The sequence below is a fragment of the Rissa tridactyla genome, chromosome 1, assembly GCF_028500815.1.
Source record: "Rissa tridactyla isolate bRisTri1 chromosome 1, bRisTri1.patW.cur.20221130, whole genome shotgun sequence".
Lineage (NCBI taxonomy): Eukaryota > Metazoa > Chordata > Aves > Charadriiformes > Laridae > Rissa > Rissa tridactyla.
Window position 1 is genome coordinate 29,022,529 of NC_071466.1, and position 24,256 is coordinate 29,046,784.

General features: G+C 40.7%; 1 protein-coding gene across 7 annotated transcripts in view; it reads right to left on the reverse strand.

Moving 5' to 3' along the window:
* DCLK1 (doublecortin like kinase 1) overlaps window positions 1-24,256 on the reverse strand; it is a 247,369-nt gene that overhangs the window by 75,572 nt on the left and 147,541 nt on the right. For 5 of the 7 annotated variants that reach the window (XM_054187925.1, XM_054187926.1, XM_054187927.1 and 2 more), the window contains exon 4: window positions 7,358-7,474. In XM_054187925.1, the coding sequence (XP_054043900.1) occupies window positions 7,358-7,474 (117 nt within the window). The remainder of the gene's footprint in view (window positions 1-7,357; window positions 7,475-24,256) is intronic. The other 2 variants (XM_054187928.1, XM_054187930.1) reach the window with 1 other exon arrangement.

The following is a 24,256-nucleotide window of genomic DNA, read 5'->3' on the forward strand; positions in this document are numbered from 1 at the left end:
GCCTTCAATAAGATTTAATTTCCATATCCTAAACCACTTTTTTTCTTTAGGGAACACCTACACTTTGGATCAGGCTTTAGTTTGACATGTAGCTTCACAATTTCTTTGCCCAGGTGCAATTTTTTTTTAAAACCACACAGCCCTTGGTAATATGACCTACTCTGTCCATTCTTCACATGTGTTCCCTTTGTGATTCGGAATAGATACGCATCATCCCAGTTACTCTTGAAATAGACAGCTGTCGCACTAAGTAAGTGAAACTGCGAAATAACCCTTCTTAACACCAAACCTGAATCACTGTAACAAATAAGATTCCAAGCATCTGAAATATTTTGGGTGACAGTTTGAGGGGACCAGGAGAAAGCTCAGAGGGCAAGGGAAGTGAAAGGGAAATAATTTTGAAGGACGTGCTCAAACTGGAAAATAAACGCAAACAAAACAAAAAAGTATCTACTTTTGTTAAGAGCAAGTCTGGAAAATTTGAGTTGGGATTTCAGAGGCTAAAACCAAGTTCACCTGAATGCAGTATCTTTCCTTAATTTAATGGACCGAGGGTACAATAATTCCAGCCACCTCACGCTGCTCTTGATTTGACTAAAAATAATGATCATGAAGAAGTAAGAGCTGCTTTCTTCACATCTCTTATCTCTTCACCTGCGCTGAGGCTGCCACCAATGGTGTTAATTGGGAGCTGGACAGAAGCCAACAGCTACTAAATAGCCGTCAGACATTCATAATTTTCAGTCACCGGCTATGGGCTGATACCCGGTCTCACTGAAATCCAATGTCTCTTTTATGATGTCTTTTCCCAAACAATATTTGATGCCAACAGAAAAACATCAAAGTGTTTTACAGGCTTTAAGAAGACAGGAGGAAAAGTAAACAGAGGCAGGATTATGTATTGTGCTTGGAACCAGACTTCAGCCCTCTGCCTGCCTGGGAGGTCACGCTACCTTTTCTCTGCTTCTCTTCTTTGCCTTGTTCCCCGCTTCTCTTCTCTATTTAGACTGAAAGCATTTTGAAGCAGACAATACCTTAAAAGCATTTTCAAAAAAACAGCGAGCAATCCTCCTGCAGTGAGATTTCTGTCATGTGATACTGTTTTGAAACACTGTCAGATGTAAATAAAAAAACTGAACAAAACATCTAATAACAGAGGAGTCAGCAGTTATCACAGATCTTCCTAGCTTGCATGTACTCTTTTAAGAAAGAAGTATTCTGTGGTTTTATAGAAAAATAGGATGCATCTGCTGTCAGGAGCCAGGTAGGCTATCAGGAAAATATGAGCACACTAAGCATAAGCATATGTGTTAATCAACAAAAAAAGGAAAAAGCAAGGATGGAAGAATGGCGAACACCATCTATAGAAAAGCATACATTCCTCTTAAATACATCAAGAAATTATGTAAAACAGACTGTATAGCTCAAGACAGGGTAAGAGTGTGTGCCTCCCATTCCCTCCCAGACTGACACATATTTCAGTGTGTCAGTCCCTTACAGACTGACTCATATTGCTCTTGAACTGGAGACATTCAAGGCCAGGCTTGATGAGGCTCTGAGCAATCTGACATAGTTAAAGATGTCCCTGCTTACTGCAGGGGGGGTGGACTAGATGACCTTTAAAGGTCCCTTCCAACCCAGCACATTCTGTGATTCTACAATATTTCCTTGCCCTCACTTAACCAGAGCACAGATTTGAACCTGCAGGGCACTGAGCGATCATGTAGCCTCTGGTATCGCTAAGGCTCTTTCTCTGCAACCCCGCAGCCTGCTTTCCTCCCGCAGCTCCACCCTTTCCCCCGTGCTGCCATGGCACTGTTGCGAGACAGTATTTTTGGCCCTGTTGTTCCCATGCTGTTACTGCCATGGCCATGTACCTGCAAAGCTCGACAGTGGTGTTATGGCAGGTTCTATATGGGGCTTTCAGGCTTGCCAAGGACGCTGCCTTTACAGGCAATGGAGGGAGAAAGGCACCTCCAAAGCATGAAAGTTATCTAAGACCCTTGGGAACGTCACTAAGAGCCCTTTACCCACTGTACCAGATGAGATGATGAGGGAAATGGTTCTCTGGAGCAGTGGCTGGCGGCTGGCCAAGGACAGGGGACACTGAGGACCCTTTACATGCTCCCACACACAGTCAGGGGCCACCACGACAAGATGAGACTGAAACAGAAAGCTCTACACAGTAGAGGTGAGGGACTTCAAGCAGGATTTTCTCTAAAAGTCGTTTGTTAACATTACTGAATTTATCTTCAAGCACTGGTTTTGGTAAAATGGTATTGCTCCAAACTTAGAGATGTGAAAATGAGACACAGGTATTAAAGAAAACCAACAAACCAACCAACTCCCCCAATTCCCCAGAATAACCCCTTTCATTTCTGTAAGCAACTTCAGAAACTATTGGGATGAATTTGGGAAAGTTCATGACCTCATGCCACTATTTGCTCAGAACTAGGGTCTCGTGGACTTCACTGTATTCATAAATATTTAGTTCAATCCAAAGCTTGGCTTAATTCACTTACCACTTGAAACTCTGTGTCAAAGAAGGGAAACAGTTCTTGAGGATGTTGTTTGAGTGCTTAAACCAAAGCAGACTGTCTACATGTCCTAGCCTTATTTACACATCCATTTCTCTAACAATGGGGAAATGACCCAAAGACTGTACCTTCATTAACTCTAAAAATGATGAATCCTGATCAGCTATCCTGTGCTGGATGAGAAGAAAAGTAACGTTGAATACCTACATTAAAGACTATACCATACTATAGATGCAAACAGGAGAGAATTAAGGGTAGCTCAAGGATATCCCTTCATTTTAGGATTTCATCAATTTTAATATCCAACTTTGAGATTTTTACATTTTTTTTAACAAAGTCTTTGTCTATGCAACTTTCCTTTTTTGGACCATGTATTTATGCATGTGTATTATCTTGACATGGGCATGAATTGATAACTGAGGCAGGCATCTGATCCTTTTGCGTAGCAAGAATGCACAGACTTTTCAAAACCCAGCAAGAATCAAACAAGAGGAATCAGATTCTTTCTAATTAGCAACATGTTCTTCTCCATACAGCTTACTTAGCTTTTTCTCAAGGGTACACTATTAATAATGTTTTCTGCCTGCCCTTTATTCCTGCTTTTATCAACTTTCTTTTACGATACAACTCTTCACAAAATGATACACCTTTCTTTTTGGAATGCGTATGTATTGCCTTTCATCTGAGCAAAGAATCCATTGCTTTTCTTGAATATTTTTTATGTTTATCCTTAATGAATGAAAAATCATTAATAGTAGTTTATAGATGAACTGAAAGCAGTTTAAAAGGATAGAATAAAAAATACATATATATACACTTAGCAGTAACAACATGATAACAAAATCATAACTTCTACTTATGCACTAGTCATTCAGGAGACCAATACTGAGATGTTTAATTTAAACAACATGGAAAAAATCATGTGCTCATATATGCACTAGACGGAAATTTCTCTATTCTCTTACTGTCATAGCTACATGATTCCAATAAATACGCAGTATTTTTAGGCCTACTGGATGGCAGAATAGCGAATTTTTTCATATTGTCTGCATTTCAAGGGAGAACTTTGGGTTTTATTTAACAATATCTAAGAGTTAGTGTTTCCTTTTCTTTCCACTGTTGTTTTTTTAATGCAGTGCCTAATATCAAATTGCGTATTTTTAAAATCCATTCATTGATTTTTTTTTAGTTTTATGTGATCTAAAAGCAATTCTTGAGGGCAAGTGCCCACTCAGTAAAATATAGCTTCTTTTTATGACAGTAATATCAACGTAAATACTCATGTGATAGGACAAGGGGTAATGGTTTTAAACGAAAAGAGGGTCAATTCAGACTGGATATAAGGATAACATTTTTTACGATGAGGGTGGGGAAACACTGGAACAGGTTGTCCAGAGAGGTGGTGGAGGCCCCATCCCTGGAGACATTCAAGGTCAGGTTGGACGGGGCTGTGAACAACCTGATCTAGTTAAAGGTGTCCCTGCTCATTGCAGGGGGGTTGGACTAGATGACCTTTAAAGGGCCCTTCCAACCCAGACTATTCTATGCAAGGTTAGAAACAGGCTCCCTGTAACATTCACACAATTTGACTTTGCTACTTGCAGAAAGCAAACACAAGAGGCACAGCCAGCCAAACCAGATCCATTGTCCCCACTAAAAGTAACTTCTATAGAAATATTTTCAATTGTTTATCTTTCTTAAACTGCAACAAGTTGAATAGAATAGAATAGAATAGAATAGAATAGAATAGAATAGAATAGGATATTCCATTAATGGATGGGAAATTTCATCTGGAAGGGACCTACAATGATTGTCTAGTCCAGCTGCCTGGTCACTTCAGGGCTGACCAAAAGTTAAAGCACATTATTAAGGGCATTGTCCAAATGCCTCTTAAACACTAACAGGTGTCAGTGCCTAGAGAGGCATCAAGCACCTCTCTAGGAAGCCTGTTCCAGTGTTTGACCACCCTGGGTGTAAAGAAATGCCTCCTAATGTCCAGTCTAAACCTTCACTGATGCAGCTTTGAACCATTCCCATGTGCCCTGTTGCTGGATACCAGGGAGAAGAGATCAGCACCTCCCTCTCCACGTCTCCTCCCCAGGAAGCTGTACAGAGCAATGAGGTCAGCCCTAAACATCATTTTCTCCAAACAAGACAAGCCCAAAGTTCTTAGCTGCTCCTCATAGGACATGCCTTCCAGTCCTTTCACCAGCTTTCCTCCTCTGGACGCATTTGAGTACCTTCACAGCCTTCTGAAATCGTGGGGCCCAGGACTGCACACAGTACTCAAGGTGAGGTTGCACCAACACAGAATACAGCAGGACGGACAATCTTCTCTTTTGACCAGCTGATTATGCTGTGTTTGATGCAGCCCAGGATGCGGTTTGCCCTCTTGGCTGCCAGGGCACAATGCTGACTCCCGTTGAGCCTGATGTTGACCAGCAGCCCCAGATCCCTTTCAGCAGAGCTGTTCTCTAGTCACTCTTCTCCCAGTTTATACTTGTGCCCAGTATTAGTACATCCTAGGTGCAGAATCCAGCATTTGCACTTGTTAAATTTCATCCCACTAATCATAGCCCAATGCTCCAATCTATCTAGATCCCTCTGCAAGGCATCTTGTCCCTCCAGAGAGTCAACAGCACCTCCCGGTTAGGTACCATCAGCAAACTTGCTAACAATGCATTCAACTCCTGCATCCAGATCATTGATAAAAAATGATCTGGTCCTAGAATTGAACCCTGAAGGACACTGCTGGTGACTAGTCACCAGCCAGATGCATCCCCATTCATTACAACCCTTTGAGCCCTGCCCTTCAGCCAGTTCTTCACCCAGGCTCCTACCAGTTGACAGGCTGTTCTGTCAGCATCCTATACATTCCTGTAGGGCTTTGTCTGATGTCTCTCTCTAAGAAAATCTTAATTACAGTGTCCAAATGATTATGGCAAATAGGCAAGGTCAGGGATGATCTTTTGACAAACTAGTATGTTCCTATTTCCTGCAAATTTATTGTTACTTAAGATATTTTCAGGATAGGTAAATCTGTCATTAGCACAGAGCCATCCAAAATGGTTTGCATTTTTAATATTTCCACTACACTGTTTCTTTTATTGTTATAAATTTAATGATATATTAATTATTATTGTGGCATAAGGAAAACATTCCTTTTTTTTCACAAGCTGTAAAATAATCTCCTGATCTTTTGCAGTGATTGAACATGTAATGGTATTCTGTTCAGACCCTTGTAAAACTGAACTGCAGGAAATTAAGATTTACTCACTTACACTTCTCCTGCGTGTTTAAATAAAAGACAGTACTATTTCTCTCAGGACCGAAACAAGGTATTGCACAGTCAACATGGCAAGAATGTTACGAGTCTCATGGCAGAAACACTTTTTTATAACCGTGTATGTTATTCCAACATACACAGTTCAGTGTCCATTGCCTGTACGCCCAAATGAAATTCATTAGATAAAAAATGGAGTCTGTAACACATACCAAGCAGGGCCTCCCTTTCTAAAGTTTAATTAAACTCTGTTCCACCAAGCTACAAGGAAAACTACTTAATATATACTTAAGAGCTAGTCTGGGTTTGTTCCTCACAATTGATACTTCTTCCCATTACCTCTTTTCAGGTTTTTCTATTTCAGCTGTTCTTAGGATGTGTAGGAGGCACGCTGCCTCCCAGCCCTGCTACCCACGTCTACGCCTCTGTCTCTCATTGTGTCTCTCCCACTTTCCTCATTCCCTGAGCAAGGACGCTTTTTTTCCCCTCACCTTACGTCTTCATGTGAAAAATATGGTTCCTGCCGGTCCATGCCTCCGCTCTTTGAAACCAGCCAGAAGCACCTGGGCCATCCTGATCGCCACCTCCCCATAAAGACCTTATGGTGTGGATGGAGGTCCCAGTATGATGTTCGCTTCTCTGGGAGTGTAATGGGGTCGGAAGACTTACGGCAGAAAGAGTGAGGTGGCTTTCGGACCGCTCTGAAGTTTGCCTCTTGCGAAATCCACATTCACAAGCAAAGCTGCAAGTGCTGGATTGGATCCACTCAACTGGCCCACACTAAATACTATTTGTACTTCCAGGCACCAATACTGGCAAATTATCTAATGCATATTTTTTTGTTTATTTATTTGTTTCACTTGGGAAAAAGCTGCAGGGGGGAACTAGTCATAGACTATTTAGTATGAGCAGCTACAAAGGCAGCCAAATCAAGGTCCTTCGCTTTTTGCTGTGTCTTCTCCAGCCTGTTCCAGTGCCTTGTTAGGTCAACTCTGACTTATGTCTTCTCCAGCTGCTTTTGCACCTCACATTCACATCTGTAATTGCATTCTTTCTCTGCCCTGCCCCCGTTTCCTCAATATCCTTATTGTCTTTAACCTATCCTTTCCTCACTGCTGCCTCTTAACTCTCCCAGAAACAAAATACAAAAAAAAAAATAAAAATACTGTGAAATCAACCTTTTGCAGACATAGATCCTACTCTGTGTAACTTGGACTACTTTCTGCATTGTGCTTATTCAGCCCCTAGTACAAAGAATACCCCATTTTGTCAGTCTTCAGGTACTGGCAGCAAAATCATGCACGGAAAATAAAGTTAAAAGAACTGTGGTAATGCCAGAGTACGAATGAAGAATTATTTTCTATTGGGAAGACACTTCATGTCAGGTGCAACTGAGAAAACAAGTCAATTTTTACTATCAACCTTTTCATATATACAATGTTTTTCCACAGAAACAAGGAATTTTATGCAAATTTCCCATTGTATTGAAACAGATGGGTTGTTGTTGTTGTTAAGAAAGATTTCTAGCTTGCATTACCTGAGCTGGTAGAAGCAGGAGACTTGCTGCGTCGGGATGGGCCCGGGCTCTTGGTGGTGCTCCTACGTGAAGTCGAAGCTATTTTGGTATAGGAAGTGGATTTCACCACCCGACATTCTAAAAGACAAAGAAACTGCATAAGTTAGCAATTAAGAAAGCCAGCAAGATTCTGTAACAGAAAGAGCACTGAAAAGCACAAACATTTAGCCCACGCTTGTTTTCATTCATCTTGAGGAGTTTTATGGGAAAATATAAAATCTGTAAAAATGGCTCCATTAAAATCCGAGTACAGTATGTACCACATCCCAGACAAAGAACTGCTGCAGTAATCCAGACTTCTAGATACCATGGTTACTGAAGGTACTTAGGACAGCTTAATTTAACAGCGCTGAGACTACACGCAAAATTTATTTGCTTTTGAAGATTTCAGCACAAGTAATGTAGGGTTGTTTTTTTTTTTTTTGTAAACGATCCAAATGCAATGTAAGCATTTTTGTCAACCTAGGCAGTCTCCTCTAGAAGAACCAGAAGGCTGCTTTTATATATCAAAATGTTAAGACTCTGCAAGATGACGCAGGTGTCTGTCACTCATGAAAGGTTTGAAGAAAGTGAAGCAGGTTTGTTGCTCCTGCTTAATCCTCTGGTGAGCAACAGCCCACATTGTATAGCACAGGCAATTCATCACAGGTTGAGGGAAATGGCACTACTTGCTCATAAGAGACATCAGTAAAATCAATGAAGAGGCAAAATTACCCTCCCACTTGAGAACACTGCAAGATGTTCAGGTTAGAGTTTATGTACACCCACACAGCTCTGTAGGCATTCTTGCATTACGCCTGCAAAATGGTTCTTGGCCTGAGGATGAAAGAACTTAGTGTGCATAACGCTGATGTCTTGCACTGATAAAGGACACTAAATTAATCACCAGATGTATTACACAGTCAGGGAAAAAAAAAAAAAAAAGATTTCCACTTCTTAGCCAATATACAATTAGAAGTCTGCAGCAATGTTTACACTGTCTTCACCTGACGATGTCAGTATACTTCACTTGTTCAAAAACACAGCAGTAAACATTTTGCTCAGTATCAGACCTGTTCCCCATTTTCTTCCCGTGGTTAAGGTTCCTCAATATAGGTTAAGAGAAATAAACAAGAATTTTTTCTCCCTAGTCAGAAAATACCATGTACAAGCCTGCACATTATTTAGTCTTCACAGATGATTAGTGGAGCCTGTAACATAGTTTAGACAGATTAGAGAACAAAGAAATAAAATTGAGCATAACTCATTAACTTAAACATATCCACCAGAGAATGATGTCATGAAGTCTATTTCTCTCGGCTGCCCTGTTTGTCTTTCGTCAAGCTGTTGAAGGAAATGGAAGCAAGAACTGATGTGTTACTGGGGGAACATCCAGCACAGCTGAGAGCTGAGAGAACCAGAGAAATGCCCTGATCTTCCCAAAGATCTTCTTTCCAAATTCTCCCACCTTCCTAATGGCCAATAGTAGCTAATTTCTTTCTGTTGACATTTTATGTGATTCATTGATGACTATTCTCATTTCATACTGAACGATGAGTGGAAATGGAGAAAAACATTTACTCTGTTGTAAGAGGAAATTATCAACTGAAAACAGCAGGAATCAGCTGGAAATTTTCAATTAGATTCCAATAGGTTACTACAGCCAAGAACCTTGCATTGATATATTGGCACAAACTTCTGCTCCAGAAACCACCTATACACGTCAAATGCAAACTGGTTCTTTACCTTTCTTGTAAACAAGGATTTTATATGACCAAACATCTAACACATTCGATCTCGTAAAATTACGATGTAATCCTGGTGTGGGCCCCATTCATAGGAATCAGTTGGAAAGGGAAGTGAATATTCTAATGGTCAACAAAAAAAAAGACTAAAGAACAACGACACAATCAAGCTAAAATCATTACATTATAGTCATTTGCTTAGTAGAAAAACTTAAAAGTCCATGAAGCAAACAGCCAGCTACTTTCCGTAATATACTTTACCATGTAAAACGTTTCCTGTTTCCAACATGTAAAGAAAAAAATTATGTACATCCCTCTCTTGCAGTTCATGCTATGCACTAAACCTTAACTCTCATCTTATTACAAGTATTAATACTCATTCAAGTTCTCTGAATACCTTATAAGCACCCAGAGTTAGAATGAGGTTAGAGACAAGGTTCTGTATTTGAATGTGTATTTCCCCTCATAGTGTTAGAAAGGACCAGAGAGAAAGTGGTACGAAAGAGGGGGCAACTAAATGCACAGCCGGGTTCTTTTTCTGTCCTAGTGATACAATGCTGTCTAGGACACTACTCAAGATAGCCCTTATCTCTTCTAATAGAATCATAGAATCATAGAATATGTTGGGTTGGAAGGGACCTTGAAAGGTCATCTACTCCAACCCCCCTGCAGTAAGCAGGGACATCTACAACTAGATCAGGTTGCTCAGAGCCTCATCAAGCCTGGCCTTGAATGTCTCCAGGGATGGGGCCTCCACCACCTCTCTGGGCAACCTGTGCCAGTGTCTCACCACCCTCATTGTAAAGAACTTCTTCCTAATGTCTAATCTAAACCTACCCTGCTCTAGTTTAAAACCGTTGCCCCTCGTCCTATCGCTACATGCCCTTGCAAACAGCCCCTCCTCAGCTTTCTTGTAGGCCCCCTTCAGGCAACGTGTTCAGAAATTAGAAGAAAATAATTAATAAAAAGTTATTCTTCTTCATCTGGGGTTTGTCACACATGCGCAAGGACCGTGTGGGTGACCTGAAGTGCAGAGGCTAACTGCGTCTTGTCACCATCTTCCTCTTCTCCCAGCAAGAAGTGCTCCTGCTCACATGCTACTGAGGGGCAGTACCATTTCTGGGAAAGAGGGAGGCTGGCAGCTGGCTGCACCCACCAGGGCATTTGACCACCCCTCAGTACTGACAGTCTTCTTAGAAAGGATGATGTTAGGAGTGGTCTGCAAATTGTCCTGATGGGCTACATATAGACCGTGAACTGTTATTTGAGTATCCCTATACTAGTGGCATATTATCCCATGAGGAAGCCACCTCTTGCAGCTAGCTGTACATTAAATCTCTCACCACTGAAGCAGAAATACAGATGATCATATGTTCACATGATAATTTGAGAAACGAACAATCATCACAGGATCATAGGATGATCCAGGTTGGACATGAGAAGATCTCTACTCCAATTTCCTGCTCAAAGCTAGAAGTAGCCTTACATTCGCAATCGTGGTCCACTTGGGGGACGCTTCAACCAACCTAAGGAACAACACAGCAGGGCATAAACAGTCCAGGAATATCCTGGAGGTCATCAGTGACAACTTCCTGATCTAAGTGATAGAGAAACCAGTAAGGAGAGATGTTCTGCTCACAGAAAAAGGGGTGGGCTCACTGGGGATGCGAACGCTGAAGGCAGCTTTGGCTGCAGTGACCATGTGATAGTGGACCTCAGGATGGTGGGAGGGTGGAGCAGGGCAAAAAGCAAGATCACAATTCTGGACTTCATGAGAGCAGACTCTGGATTGTTCAGGGATCTTCTTGGAAGAATCCCATTAGATAAGGCCTTGGAAGGAAGAAGGACCCAAGAAAGCTGATTAATATTCAAGGATCACCTCCTCCAAGCTCCAGAACAGTCTATCTCAACAAGGAGGAAGTTGGGCAAAAATGCCAGGAGGTCTGCATGGATGAACAAGGAGGTCCTGGTAAAACTCAAACACAAAAAGGAACTATACAAAAAGTGGAAGCAGGGACAGGTAACCTGGAAGGTATATAGAGCAATTCTGAGCATGCAGAGACACAGGAAAGTCAAAGCCCAACTAGCATTGAATCTGGTGGGAGATGTCAAGGGCAATAAGAAGTGCTTCTTTACCTACATACAGAACAAAAGGCAGACTAGGAAAAATGTGCACCTACTGCTGAATGAGAAGGGAGCCCTGGTGACACAGAACATGGGAAAGGCTGAAGTACTGAATGCCGCCTTTGCCTCGGCCTTTACTAGCAAGACTGCCCTTCAGGAATCCCAGGTCCCAGAAGCACAGGGAAAGTCTGGAGAAAGGAAGATCTACTCTTGGTGGGATCTGATTAGAGAATTTAGATAATTAGAAGCAAAGTTGACATGCATAGGTCCATGGGACCTGATGGGATGCATCCCCCAAGCTCTGAGGGAGCTGGCTGATGTCATTGTGAAGTCGCTCTCAATAATCTTTGAATGATCACAGTGATTGGGATAGATGCCTGAACACCCAGCAAATCTCACTCTTATCTTCAAAAAGGGCAGAAATGAGTACCCAGAGAACTACAGACAGGTCAGCCTGGGAGGTGACAGAACAGTGAATCCTGAAAATTATTTCAAGGCACACTAAGGATAAAATCATCAGAAGTAGTCAGCATGGATTCATCAGGGGAAATCATCGTTGACCAACCTGATAACCTTCTGCAATGAAATGACTGGCTTGGTAGACAAAGGGAGAGCAGTGGATACTGTCTACCTGGACTTCAGTGAGGCTTTCAATGCTGTCTCCCATAAGATTCTTCAAGACAAGCTGCTGATGTATGGGCTTGATAAGCAGACAGCAAGGTGGGCTGAAAACTGTCTCAATGGCTGCACCCGGTAGGCCAGTAACTAGCAGTGTACTTCAGGGGTTGACACTGGGACCAGTTCTCAGCATCTTCATTAATGATCTGGATAGTGGAGCAGAGTGTGCCCTCAGAAAGTCTGCTGATGACATAAAACTAGGAGGAGTTGTGCTGCCATCCAGAGGGACCTCAACATGCTGGAGAACCTCATGAAGTTGAACGAGGAGAAGTTCAAAGTCCTGCACCTGAGGAGAAGCAACTCCATGCACCAATATACGCTCAGGGTCACCCAGCTGAAAAGCAGCTTGTCAGAAAAAGACCACAGCATCCTGGTGGACAACAAGATGATCATGGGCCAGCAATGCACTCTTGCTGCAAAGAAGGCAAATGGTATCCTGGACTGCATTAGGAGGAGTGTTGCCAGAAGACTGAGGGAGGTGATCCTTCCCCTCTGCTCAGCACTGGTGAGGCAACACCTGGGGTGCCGTGTCCAGTCCTGGGCTCCCCAGTACAAGAGAGTAACGGACATACTGGAGACGGTCCAGCACCGGGCAATTAAGGTGATTAAGCAACTGGAACATCTCTCATATGAGGAAAAGCTGAGGGATCTGAGACTCTTCAGCCTAAAGAAGAGAAGACTCAGGGGGAATCTTATCAATGTATATAAATACCTTAAAGCAGGCTGCAAAGCAGACAGGACCAGGCTCTTTTTAGCAGTGTCCAGTGACAGGACAAGAGGCAATAGGCATAAACCGAAATACAGGAGGTTCTGCCTGAACTTTTTCACTGTGAGGGTGATCAGGCACTAGAACTGGTTGCCCAGAAAGGTTGTGAAATCTCCATCCTTGGAGACATTCAAAAGCTGTCTGGACATGGTGCTGGGCAACCTGCTCTAGGTGAACCTTCATGAGCAGGGGAGTTGGACAAGATGACTTCCAGAGGCTCCTTCCAACCTCAGCCATTCTGAGGTTCTGCGATACCTGGAGCTTTGTCCAGTTGTTTTTGGAAAAACCCCAAGGATGGAGACTACAGAGTCTCCCTAGGTAAACCCACTGCAGTGTCTGCCGCCACAGTGAAACTGTTTTCTTTATATCCAGTCTGAACCTCTTGTTTCAATTGATACCTATCATCTCTCATCCTCCTACCATGTACACTGTGAGGAGCCTGACTCCATCTTCTTGATGGAGATGCTGCCCCATTGGCACTGGGGGCTGCTGGCAGGTCCCTTTGAACCCATCTCTTTTGCAGGCTAAACAAGTCCAGCTCCATCAGCCTCTCCTCACAGGGCAAGTCCTGCAGCCCGCCACCATCATGATAGTTCTCCTCTAATTGCCTCCAATTTAGCGATGATTTCCTTGAACTGGTGGGCCTGAAACTGGACACAGTATTCCAGATGTGGCCCCACATGTGCTGAGTGGAGGGCAATAGTTACTCCCCTGTCTCTACTGGCTCTGCTCCTGTTCATACAGCCCTGGATGTTGTTATCATTCTTTGCTGCCAGGGCAACTCTCTCTTCTCTTTAGTCTCTGTCACAGAAATTTTCTCTCTTTCCCTATTTTCCCATTTGTACAAATCCTTTTAAGCTCGGTTATTAACTTCTCTGGCACAATTTTCTTCTTCCTCTCAAAAATTGCAGGTCACGAAGTTTTAAAAGGTCATAGTTCAAATGGAACATATATCCTCTCTGAACAAACACCACTGTAAACCCCAAGGTAAATTTTGTCAAGTGCCACGTTTCCTATGGGTTTACAAGTTTATTAATAAATGACACGGGTCACAGCATGGCCGCAGCATGTGGGCAAGCCTTCAGTGCTGCACTCACCAGGGTCAGGCAACTCATGCCTTCAAAACTCTGGCAAGACTAGTTACAGAGTCTAAAAGGATTTCCAGCCACGGGCAGGATGTAACCATGCTGCTGGTTGCAAATAGGTCTCAGCTCCCATGAGCAGTTCACGTATGCAATTCTGTTGTCACATTTAGTTTGGAAAATAAAATTTTACTGCAGGCAAAGATCCCACTCAGTAACCGCACAACCACTGTGTGTCTCCTCAAAGACATTACCGTAATCTGCCTCTTGCTGTAGGAAAACCATGTGTACATAAAGAGGAAGGGAAAACAAAACAAAACCGTGTGTTTTTAAAACCGTATTTTCTACACAAAATCTATACTGGTAAGGAAATAAATACATATGTTCACCTCATCAATAGTATTCTGATAACTATACAACAGTTCCTTAATAAGCCGTGAAATAGCATTTTTTCCCTTGATTTTCTTTTGATGCCAAAACTGTGTCAGAAATAGATCTGAACTCCTGACAGAAGGGAGTTACACCGCCTTTCTCACTCTTATGGGCATGCTCAGCCAAGAAGAAACACCAGGTGTTTCTATAGCATGTTCAGTGAGGAAAGAAATGTATCATGAAGCCCCAGTCCTTCCTCTCACCATCGACTAAGATGAAAGGAACAAAATGATGATACCCATGGTAACGTGAAGAAAGAGAAGGTCAACTTTAAGGTCTGATCACATTCCAACTCCGAATACCAGATAAATAAGAATGTCTTTTTCCAGCCAAAACATCTTGCAATAAGATGTTCTATTGTATAACTACAGACAGAACTATAAAGTAGGAGAGAGGAGCACAGACTATCAGCAGTGAGACTAACAATGTAACACTGCAGTCCCTTTATAGCATGGAATATTACCACAGAGGCCTGAGGCATTTAATGGACATTAACACCAATAAGGCTGAGAAAAAAAGAGGAAATATCCCAAGGCTACGATCTTACATCACTGAGACCCCGTAGGGACAAGACAGGGAACACAAAGTTCCTGAGATTGCACGATGGTGTCAACAAGGAGTAGGAACTGCTGCAGCTAGGAAGAACCCCAACATATTTACTTGTAAGCTCTTGATTCTTCCTGTTGTCAAATGTATAAAATGTAAGCACGAGGTAATTAAGGGATGCTAACACGTAGAATCATAACGCCTCCAGTCTCCAGCTCTGTGATGTTCCATTTCCAAAATGTTTCATTAGCTTCTATGTTCATTAGATTTTACAATGGCAAGAAAGCATCAGAGAGTAACTAATCTGCAATAAAAGTGTCATAAAATGAACAAATTTAATGTGTTTCTAGAGAAGACTGTGAAAAGTTATCTAAATTACCAGGAGATCAAAAAGGCTTACTTGTCAGCTGCTCAGAAGTTGACTATATGGCCTTCGTGAGTTCTTTTGAGGCTAAAATATCACTCTCGCTGTGCTTTGCACTTTTTTGAGGTCCGCGTGTAGGGGATAGATATTTATTTTTTTGGTATCCCTGCCAATCTGTTTCTCTAAGACCAGAACATTTAACTTGGTTTCAGCAACAGCTGTATCCTACAGATAAGCCAGGAGGGAGGATCAAGGACGTCTGTGGCTGCTGGTAAGCCACTTTACTGTGAGCCTTGGGCTGGTACCTTTTACCACTAAAGACATTAGCCTCACTAGCAGTGGCCTCAGGCCAATCAGTAGATCATCACCCCAAATGCAGTACCAACTTTAGCTTTTAATGTTAAGAGTAATTTGTTCCATGTTGCTAATTCTTAATGCAGCTAATAAGATTTTACTTTTCAGTTGCATTCATGCCTTCAATTAAAACCAGTAATCTTCTGTTTGCAGAACTAAGTTTCACTCTCTTCAGCAAAAGGGAAAGGGTACCATCCTGTCTCGTGGCGTTGATATACGCTGCAATTCACCCAGCCCTACTGATCAATCAGTGGCAGCTGTGACTTGTAATTACAACCTGTTCAAAAGGGTAACTATCACACAGTTTCCAGAAATGGAAGGGATATAAGGTGTTTCACAGAGGTTTAAGTAATTTCAAATCTTCTACCGTTGCGGTTGTGCCTACTTCAATTTTGTTCTGCATGTCTTCCCATTCCATGTGTTCCTGCTACAGATGGACAGTGATGTATGTGTAGAATACAAAATCCTCAGGTTTTATCCCGTGCACTAAGCTATCTGTCACTGTGAATGCATGTTTTTTTTGAGAAAACTTATCTTCTGATCTGATTTCTTACCAGTAAGCAGTCCTCCCCTCATGATAAAGATTAAGAATTTTGTCTATTTCAACTGTGTGCCAAATATTTGTGGTAGCAAATACCTGAATTCTCCTTTTTTATTTTTCTTCCTGCCAAGAAACATGGTTTGACCAGGATATAAAATATAGATAAAGCTAGATAAAGCTTGATTTTCTCTATGTGGAAAATCATTCTCCAATTCTGAAAATGGGAGAAGTATTCACTGACAAGGCAAAAGCTACATACAATAAAATACTAACAATTAAGGCCATCTATGCCTCGTTGCAAATCCATAAAATAAAGAATCTTGCAAGCTCTCAGGAACACAAATAGCTTCACCCAACCTAAGAATGCTTTCAGATGTATGTACTACTCCAAAAATGCCTTGTCACTTAGAAATAAGGAAGGTATTCATGAATTTATGTGTTATCACTAATATCTCATTCTGATCTACTGTATAACTTTCAAAATCCTTATTTGTTTCTAAAGTCAGTGAAGCTGCCCAGAAAATTTTTCTAAAAAGGTAAATAGTTTTTATGTATAATCAAGATGTTGCTTCAAGTATTTCGTACTTATCTTCAAGCACACTCCTGTCTACATAACTTAAAGACCCTGTTGGGAGGACTGAACTCACCTAGTACTAGGTAGCTAAAACTATGATGCATACATATGAACTTTTCATCCCATGGTCCTTCTACCATCAATGGAACATCTTCATTTCTGTGAGCTATCTTAGAAACCTGTAAGTTAGAAAAGATGAATCTAACTCATAAATGACCAGATATAAATTATACATTTTGAGTACTGGTGTACATACCCTAATTAGAAGCAGTATCTTTGGTTGGGGATACAAACAGTAACGTAAGATTTTTGCTGTATTTCATGATCTTACTGTGTATGAGCAGATTTTATTTTCTTGCGTTCTCCAAGCGCAAACCTTTTTGTCAGGATCATCTCATGCAAACCTCCATGTTAATATTTTGTCTATACAAACACTATGATGTTGAATTTTACTCTTCAACAGAGAAGGAATCTGCTATCACAAAATTCCACCCACAGCACTGATAAGAAGAGTTAAAAAAGCATTTTTCATCACTGCAACAGCTTCTCTGAGAAGGCACAATATATAACTATTTTCCAACTCTGCATTTGTAGGCAGCCAAAATTAGAAGGCTTCTTCAAAACCTGCTTGTCTAAACGAATCTGAAATATTTTCTAGTGAATCCATGTGAATGAATTTGCATGTGTACAATACTAATTTCGGAAACTGAAATTGCATTATCAGAAATTATTTTTAAGAAACTTGGAGACCAAGTTGAAATAAGAATTATGTTTGTCATTAGGAAAAACACACCACTAGCACACACGTAATCTTTAACATGTATATGTTGTGTGTCTTCCCACATACTCTGCTTCACTTCCAGAGATTTTATTTATCACTGCTCAATGTCCTTCACCCAAGCTGTTCCAATGCTGATATAAATGTTTATTAGATTGCCTCTGTATTCATAACCCTCCCCATATTTCTGCAGGTTTAACACACTAACTGTACTAACCAAAATATCAGAAAGTTCCTTTCATCTGTAAACGGTTAAGATGACACAACCGATTACAACTGCAAACAACCGTATTATTTTCATTTATGGTCTCAGCATTATTCTTCATGAAACAAAGAAACGTGTCCTGGCTTTGCTTACGGCTTTTTCTTTCTGTGACAAAAGCTTGTTTACTGGGCGTATGCTCTAACAGCAGATATCCCTCAAATGCCCCTGGTGAAGTCAGGAGAAAAATTCATCACTGAAGTGCCTTACTTTATCTGCAAAATTTGGATGGCGTTTTTCTTGGCGTTGTTTTATTCATGCATTTGGAGATGAAATGAGAGGATGGTACAAAGTCATTAGTTCTTAACTTTCCTGCTCAGCAAGATCAATGGCTTGCTTTCCTTTTCAGCACAAAGAGGTAATATCGGTCATATTACCTATTAAAAATCATCTTGCTCTTTACTTTGAGAATAAACAGACGTCCTACTCAATCCATATGGTAAATATTAACATCATCCTAAGCATCAAGTACACGGGCATTCCATCATATTTTTTCTTTTATTCCAGCCTAAGAGAAGTGACAATGTTGCAGTCCAACAAATTCTGGGGTTTTGGTACCACTACTTGCTGTCTGAAGAGTGTCACTTGTTTTCAACCTCCTTCCATTTCAAATGACTCTTTTGGAAGTTTACAAGCTCCACAGTTAGAAAAGAAAAAAGTCCCCATTTGCAGAACATTGGCTTCACATGGAAAGCATCAGCTAAAGGTATTACTGAGAAAGATCCATTCAAAACAGTTAACTTTTAACACATTTTACCCATGTCTCCCGTAGTTACAGATTTTTCCACGTAACTGATCTGTGGTGAGACAGAAAATATGTATTTGACCTGAATGTCCTATTTACTTCTGCTTTGATGCTTTTTCTCAAGTAAATCTGCATATTTATAATGCAATTATCAGTCTACAACTTTATTGTGCAGTATTGTGTTAAAAGCCTTTTTTTCTTCTTCGAAGAATCAAAGTACACTATACTGGGATAAAGATTATAGTCACAATGGTTAAGCACAAACCAAATTCCCAGGGCCCTTACACAGCTAATTGGTTAGATTAGCAAAGAGTCTTGCACAAAAAATGGATATACAAATATAAGCTACCCATTAAAAAATGATGATTATGAGAAGCCAACTGTTTAATTTTTTGGTTTGTTTCAATTTTCATTAAAAAGACTAACTGCAATCAGGCAGATAACATAACTTTAGCAACAGCATGATTAGAAGACAAGATGCACTGAGAAGAGGGCAGATTAGACAGAGTCCTTAGATAACATTTTAAAATTAGCTAGATGTGAGGAATGTCTGAGCTACCAGATGCTATTTTCTGAGAATTGTGAAGGACAAGCAAAGTTCCGAGAGACTAGGTAAAGTCAAAACAAGTGCCAATCTATAAAAATGGGATAAAGAAGAAAACTGGGAGTTGCACAACACTCAGCGTAACTTGAGATTCTGGAAGAATTTATCCAAAGGGAGGGTATAAAGAAGACAGAGCCAGGCTCTCTTTTCACTTGTGGCAAGACCAGAAGCAATGGGCACAAACTGGAAAACAGGAGGTCCCCTTTGAACATAAGGAAACACTTTTTCACTGTAAAGGTGATTGTGCACTGGCACAGGTTTCCCAGTGAGGTGGTGGAGTCTCCAGCGTTGTGGATATTCAAAAGCTGTCTAAACATCATCCCAGGCAGCTGGCTCCAGGTGGCCCTGCTTGAGAAGGAGGGTTGGACCAGATGGCCTCCAGAGGTCCCTTCCAACCTCAACCATTTTGTGATTCTGTGACAATACCAACCAATAAAGAAAACAAACCATTTGAAGCTTAGAAGATATCAAAATGATATAGAATAGTCTAAATGGCTTTGTCAAGAATAAACTGTGTCAAAGTAGCCTTCCTATGATGGGATAATGTGTGTGTGGGGAGGCAATAGAGATAATAAACTCTTCTAATTGAGATTTTGAAACCCAAGTTGCAACTTAGGACAATATCATTTACAGAAACTGTTTTTAAGATAGGTATTGGAAAACCAAACCAGAGTAGTTACCAATGTTTTACTTTCAAACTAGGAGAGAATGAGCTGAGGAGCCGAGGAGCTTAGGAGTCCATTGAGCTGAGGAGTCCAAAGTACTACAACCAGGAAAGAATAAGTAACAGAAAAAAGGCAGAAGCCAACTCACTTCAAGAATCAGTTGCATAAATGCTAAACGGCTGTTTACAAAGAGGGACATGGGTTCTGCAGTGGATCACATGCTGAATCTGAAGCAAACTACTGCAGCAAAAGGAATCATCATCCTGCTGGTATCAACAGGAGCACTCCGGGGAGGATGCCTGAATTATTCTGCTCTCCTCAGGGCTACTACGGTGTAAGCTAACACAACAAATCCATTTTTGCATTTACGACTTAGAAACAAGGCTTTCACCTTCAGAGGGCTGATAGAATACCAAGAAAGATCACAAGTCTGGAAAACATGACCAATGAAGGATAACTAATATAAACGGGTTCTTTAGTTCAGAAAAGAAGTGATGAGACAAAATAGCAGCCTTCAACACTTAATAGACTGCCAAAAAGAAGAAAAAAAATAAATTCCTACTATTAGTTGCATCACAAATAGGACAAAGAAGACTGATCTTAAGTTTCTGAAAGGTAGATTAATTCAGACATGAGGAAACATGTTTTCCACTGCAAGGATAAGGAAGTATTGGAATAGATCATGTGGAGGACTCGTTGAATCTCCCTAACTACAACTTCATACAAACAGATTAGCCCAAAACCTGTAAAGTAAGTTCAGGTACAGCAGGTCCTCCCTGGGGACCTCTCAGATCCCTTCTATGAGTCTTTTGATTAAGTCTTCCTAGTATTACTCATAGAAGGTACTCTAAAGTTTTTTCACTGTCAGCACTTCTGTCTGGATTTAGCTGAAAGATAAGTAAAAGGAAGAGAAGCACTCTAATGTATAACTGACTGAAAGTCCAAGAACATTTTAGCGAGGGAAAAGTGCTTGCTTAATGGGTGAATTAAAATGATTATCATTTCCTGAGTGGGGTGACTATTGAGATATAAATCTTTTATTTGTCTTCAAAAGCCAGACTGATTAGCTCTAAGAACTTCTCTTAGCAGGGCATTAGCAGAATTAATATCTCCCAAAAAATTCAGACTTTCTCCATGGACAACTCAGAATCTTGTTGGCTAATATTCTCTCCTACCATTAAGATGTATGTACATTAATTACAAATCAGCTATATTAGGGAACAATACTGAGAGAAGACGTTTCTTACCACCTTCATGGATTATACCCTTTTCTACTCTAGTCGGACAGATCTAAACTAATTTTGTGATGCTAGAGGTGCTTTAGGAGGCATGGCTCTATCTGCATCTTCCACAACTCAATCTGATCTAGAAACACATCTTCTATTTTTAAGCCAATAAATAGACATGTCCAGATGAAAAAAACAAAATGAAAACAGAAAATCACACATGCTAGCCCAGTTCAAGAAAAGCTGTCATAAAAAAAACAAAACACAACAACAAAAAAAAAACAAAATAAAAGCCAACCAACTGAAAATATGTTAGCCCACACCATCTCCTGAAGCAGTCTGTACTGTAAACATCTGAAGCAAGGATCACAGCTTAAGAAGTAGCTGATCCTTAAATGATAATCACCAAGCAGTGGGAAGGCAAAGGGGGACAGGAGGAATGCCAAATATGTATCAATATGACGACATTTATACACATTCAGTTAGTTTATTGTTGGAAGCAATGCTTTATACGCTACCGTATAAAATTACAGGTATCATTTATGATAGTATCTAACCTTTCAGTGGACTGTTGTTTTTAGAGTCATCGCTTGCAAAATTATTTCACTACTAGGTTGTACAAACTTAGTTCGTATTAGACAATGCCATTTTGAGCTGACCTTCTTCCATGACATGAGACACGTTAATATGACCGACAAAGTACACTAAGCCTAACAATGTAGTACACAAGAATGTTTCGTAGAGGTATCTAATTTTTTTAATTCTTTGATACACGTAATTTTTTGTTCTGCAAGGTGATGTACAGGAAACATCTCTACTCCTGTATCTCCTCCATTCATTTTAAAGAAATTCAAATGTGCAGCCATATCCATTGCTAATTTTTTTTTAAATAAAGATGAAATTCTATGAAGTGCTTGAAGAGGCTTGTCATATGGGTTGACAAAACACTGGGCTGCTTTTCAGTTGAAGTCATGTAGCAACTATGAAAGATGAAAAAATAATTAATTTAACAAGTTCTGCCATATTATTCTTTGTGAGTCACCCACAATTTTCTCAGATATGTTCTTTATTTAAAGTCTTACTTCTCTAAAACATGCATTTAGAAGTTTGGGATTATTCAATATTAAGTAAGAGCATTCCTAGTCTTGGAAGGGATGCAACATTCAAAAGCTGTTTCTGAACAGATAACGAACAGCTACCAGTAAAGCCCTCATGCAAAGTCAATGTTTAATAACTTTTTTCCTATAAATATTCTCAAAAAGACAATTTCCTCTGAAAAGTCATTCCAATATACTTTTTGTTACAATAATATTTTCAAAAAACAAATACCAAGAATTCCAAATGCAGCTGAAACCAAGTTAACTTAAAAACCACGTTTATTCACAGGACATACTCCTATTTTCCTCTAGACATTTTAAGAGAAAATATGACTTCTTTCTTGCAAGCTTAAGCACATATACAGCAATGTTCTTCAAAGACACAAATACTGAATAAGGCAACAATGCCAATGGCAAAATATAGTCCCTAGAATTCCTGATTTCCATTCTACCAGTATCTGGAACCCAGGAAGCTCTTCAAGAACATCACAAATCCTCTTTGTAACTGAAATGGAGAAATACTGAAGACAAAACATCCTGGCCTTAACTTTCCAATTTGCGTCTAACCTCACCGTGGTTTTGTCAGTGTCAGTCCCGGCTTCCCATATGTCTGTTCCTCCCACAAAAAAAAAGCCTCTGCACTTTCTCTGACACCAACTCCTATGAATAGAAAGCTCTCCCCGAGGCGACCTGCGCAAGGCAGCTTCCCCCTCTGCACGATCCCCTGATGATTTTATAGCTTAAATATTGCAATTGGGATGATGTAACACAATGCAAAACAAACAGATGGGCAAGAGATGTAAAGCGTGGCCGGGCCTAAACTGGGGAACATCACCGCCAGAAATGTTGTTGGGCTCGCAGCTGCTGACATTGCTCCTGGGATGCGTGCATGCCGAACGCTCTGCCGGCAGCTGCGGCGCTGGCTGAGGTCTGCGGCATGTGGTTCTATTTAGGTGCCACAAGCTGGGCTTTGTTTGCTTACTCCGCATTTACATGTGCCTGCGTGCAAACCTGTGGAGATAAAAGGTAATTCCGGATGCCAAAACTCTGTTGTGTAGATCAGGCGTGTTTTTTCCTACGCTGAAAGAATACTATGAACAAATGGGAGGTTTTTTAATACGGCGTGTTTACTTGGTGACTGCAGTGTAGAGACCTGGAGGTACCATCCGCGGTGTGACTTGAGTACTGGTAGCAACCTAACTACATGAAAACGGGGCTCAGAAAGGTAAATTAGCATATGTTAACGTCCGTGCTGCTGCAGCAGACTGCTTGACCGTGTGAGAGGGTTTATTTAAAACTCACTTGGGCATCTCTAGTATTAACAGGAATTCTGTGATGGTACTGAAGAAAAATAATCAGTCCCAGTCCAATTTCTTTCCTAATTATTGCATTCCATGCTATCTTTATGTGACAGAAGATGCAGTTCATCAATCACATAAAAACAGAGCACCGGAGACACTGCTTTAAGGAAAAGTGATTCCAACAATAAAGAAATATTGGAAAAAAAGATACAAGTATTATAAAGAGAAACCAGTGCAACTGCAACGATAAATCACAAGAGAACATGGTAAACCAAACCCTCAAGTACTTCGATTGTCCAGTCGCAACCCATCACCCTATAGATTGTGACTGGACAATGGTGTTTCCACAGCAGTTACAGTCTAAAGCCAGGAGTAAGGAACGCTTGATAGACTGAGCTATACGTCTTAAGTGACCAACTGGCACAGCTGAAGACGAGCAGCAGCATTCCAGCCCCCTGAACCGTTTCAAACAAGCAGCACTTTTTAAAGTAGCCAACCTGATGCACGGATTGCCTTCCTGCTCGAAGAGGAGCTCCTTCCCCTAATATTCACATCTGATGAAAACAAAGGACAGCTTTCTTGTGACTTATAAGCTAGATATTCTATGGCACTCTCACAGGTGAGAGGAATACAGTACAAAGAGTCGAGTCTGAAATTAACCCTCTAGAGTCTGAAATTATTATAACTCTGAGATATTTATACCTATAAAAGTAATACATATAGAAGTAATGTTTTAGATGGGTTGAAAGCGATTATGGGGACACGAGGAGTTTTCAGAAGAGTGTGAATACTGAATTCATACCTTATTTCCAGCAGAGTAGGATTTGTAGGATCTACAATACCTGGATTAACATCTGGGCTGCTTTGAAACAGACAAATGCAAACAAAGATTTTCATTTTGTTCATTATTTCTTCCATTCCTTCACTGAAATTAATATTTTTTTTGGGTAAGTATGACTTTAAAACCAGAAATAGATAAATAGAGCTACTCTCCATC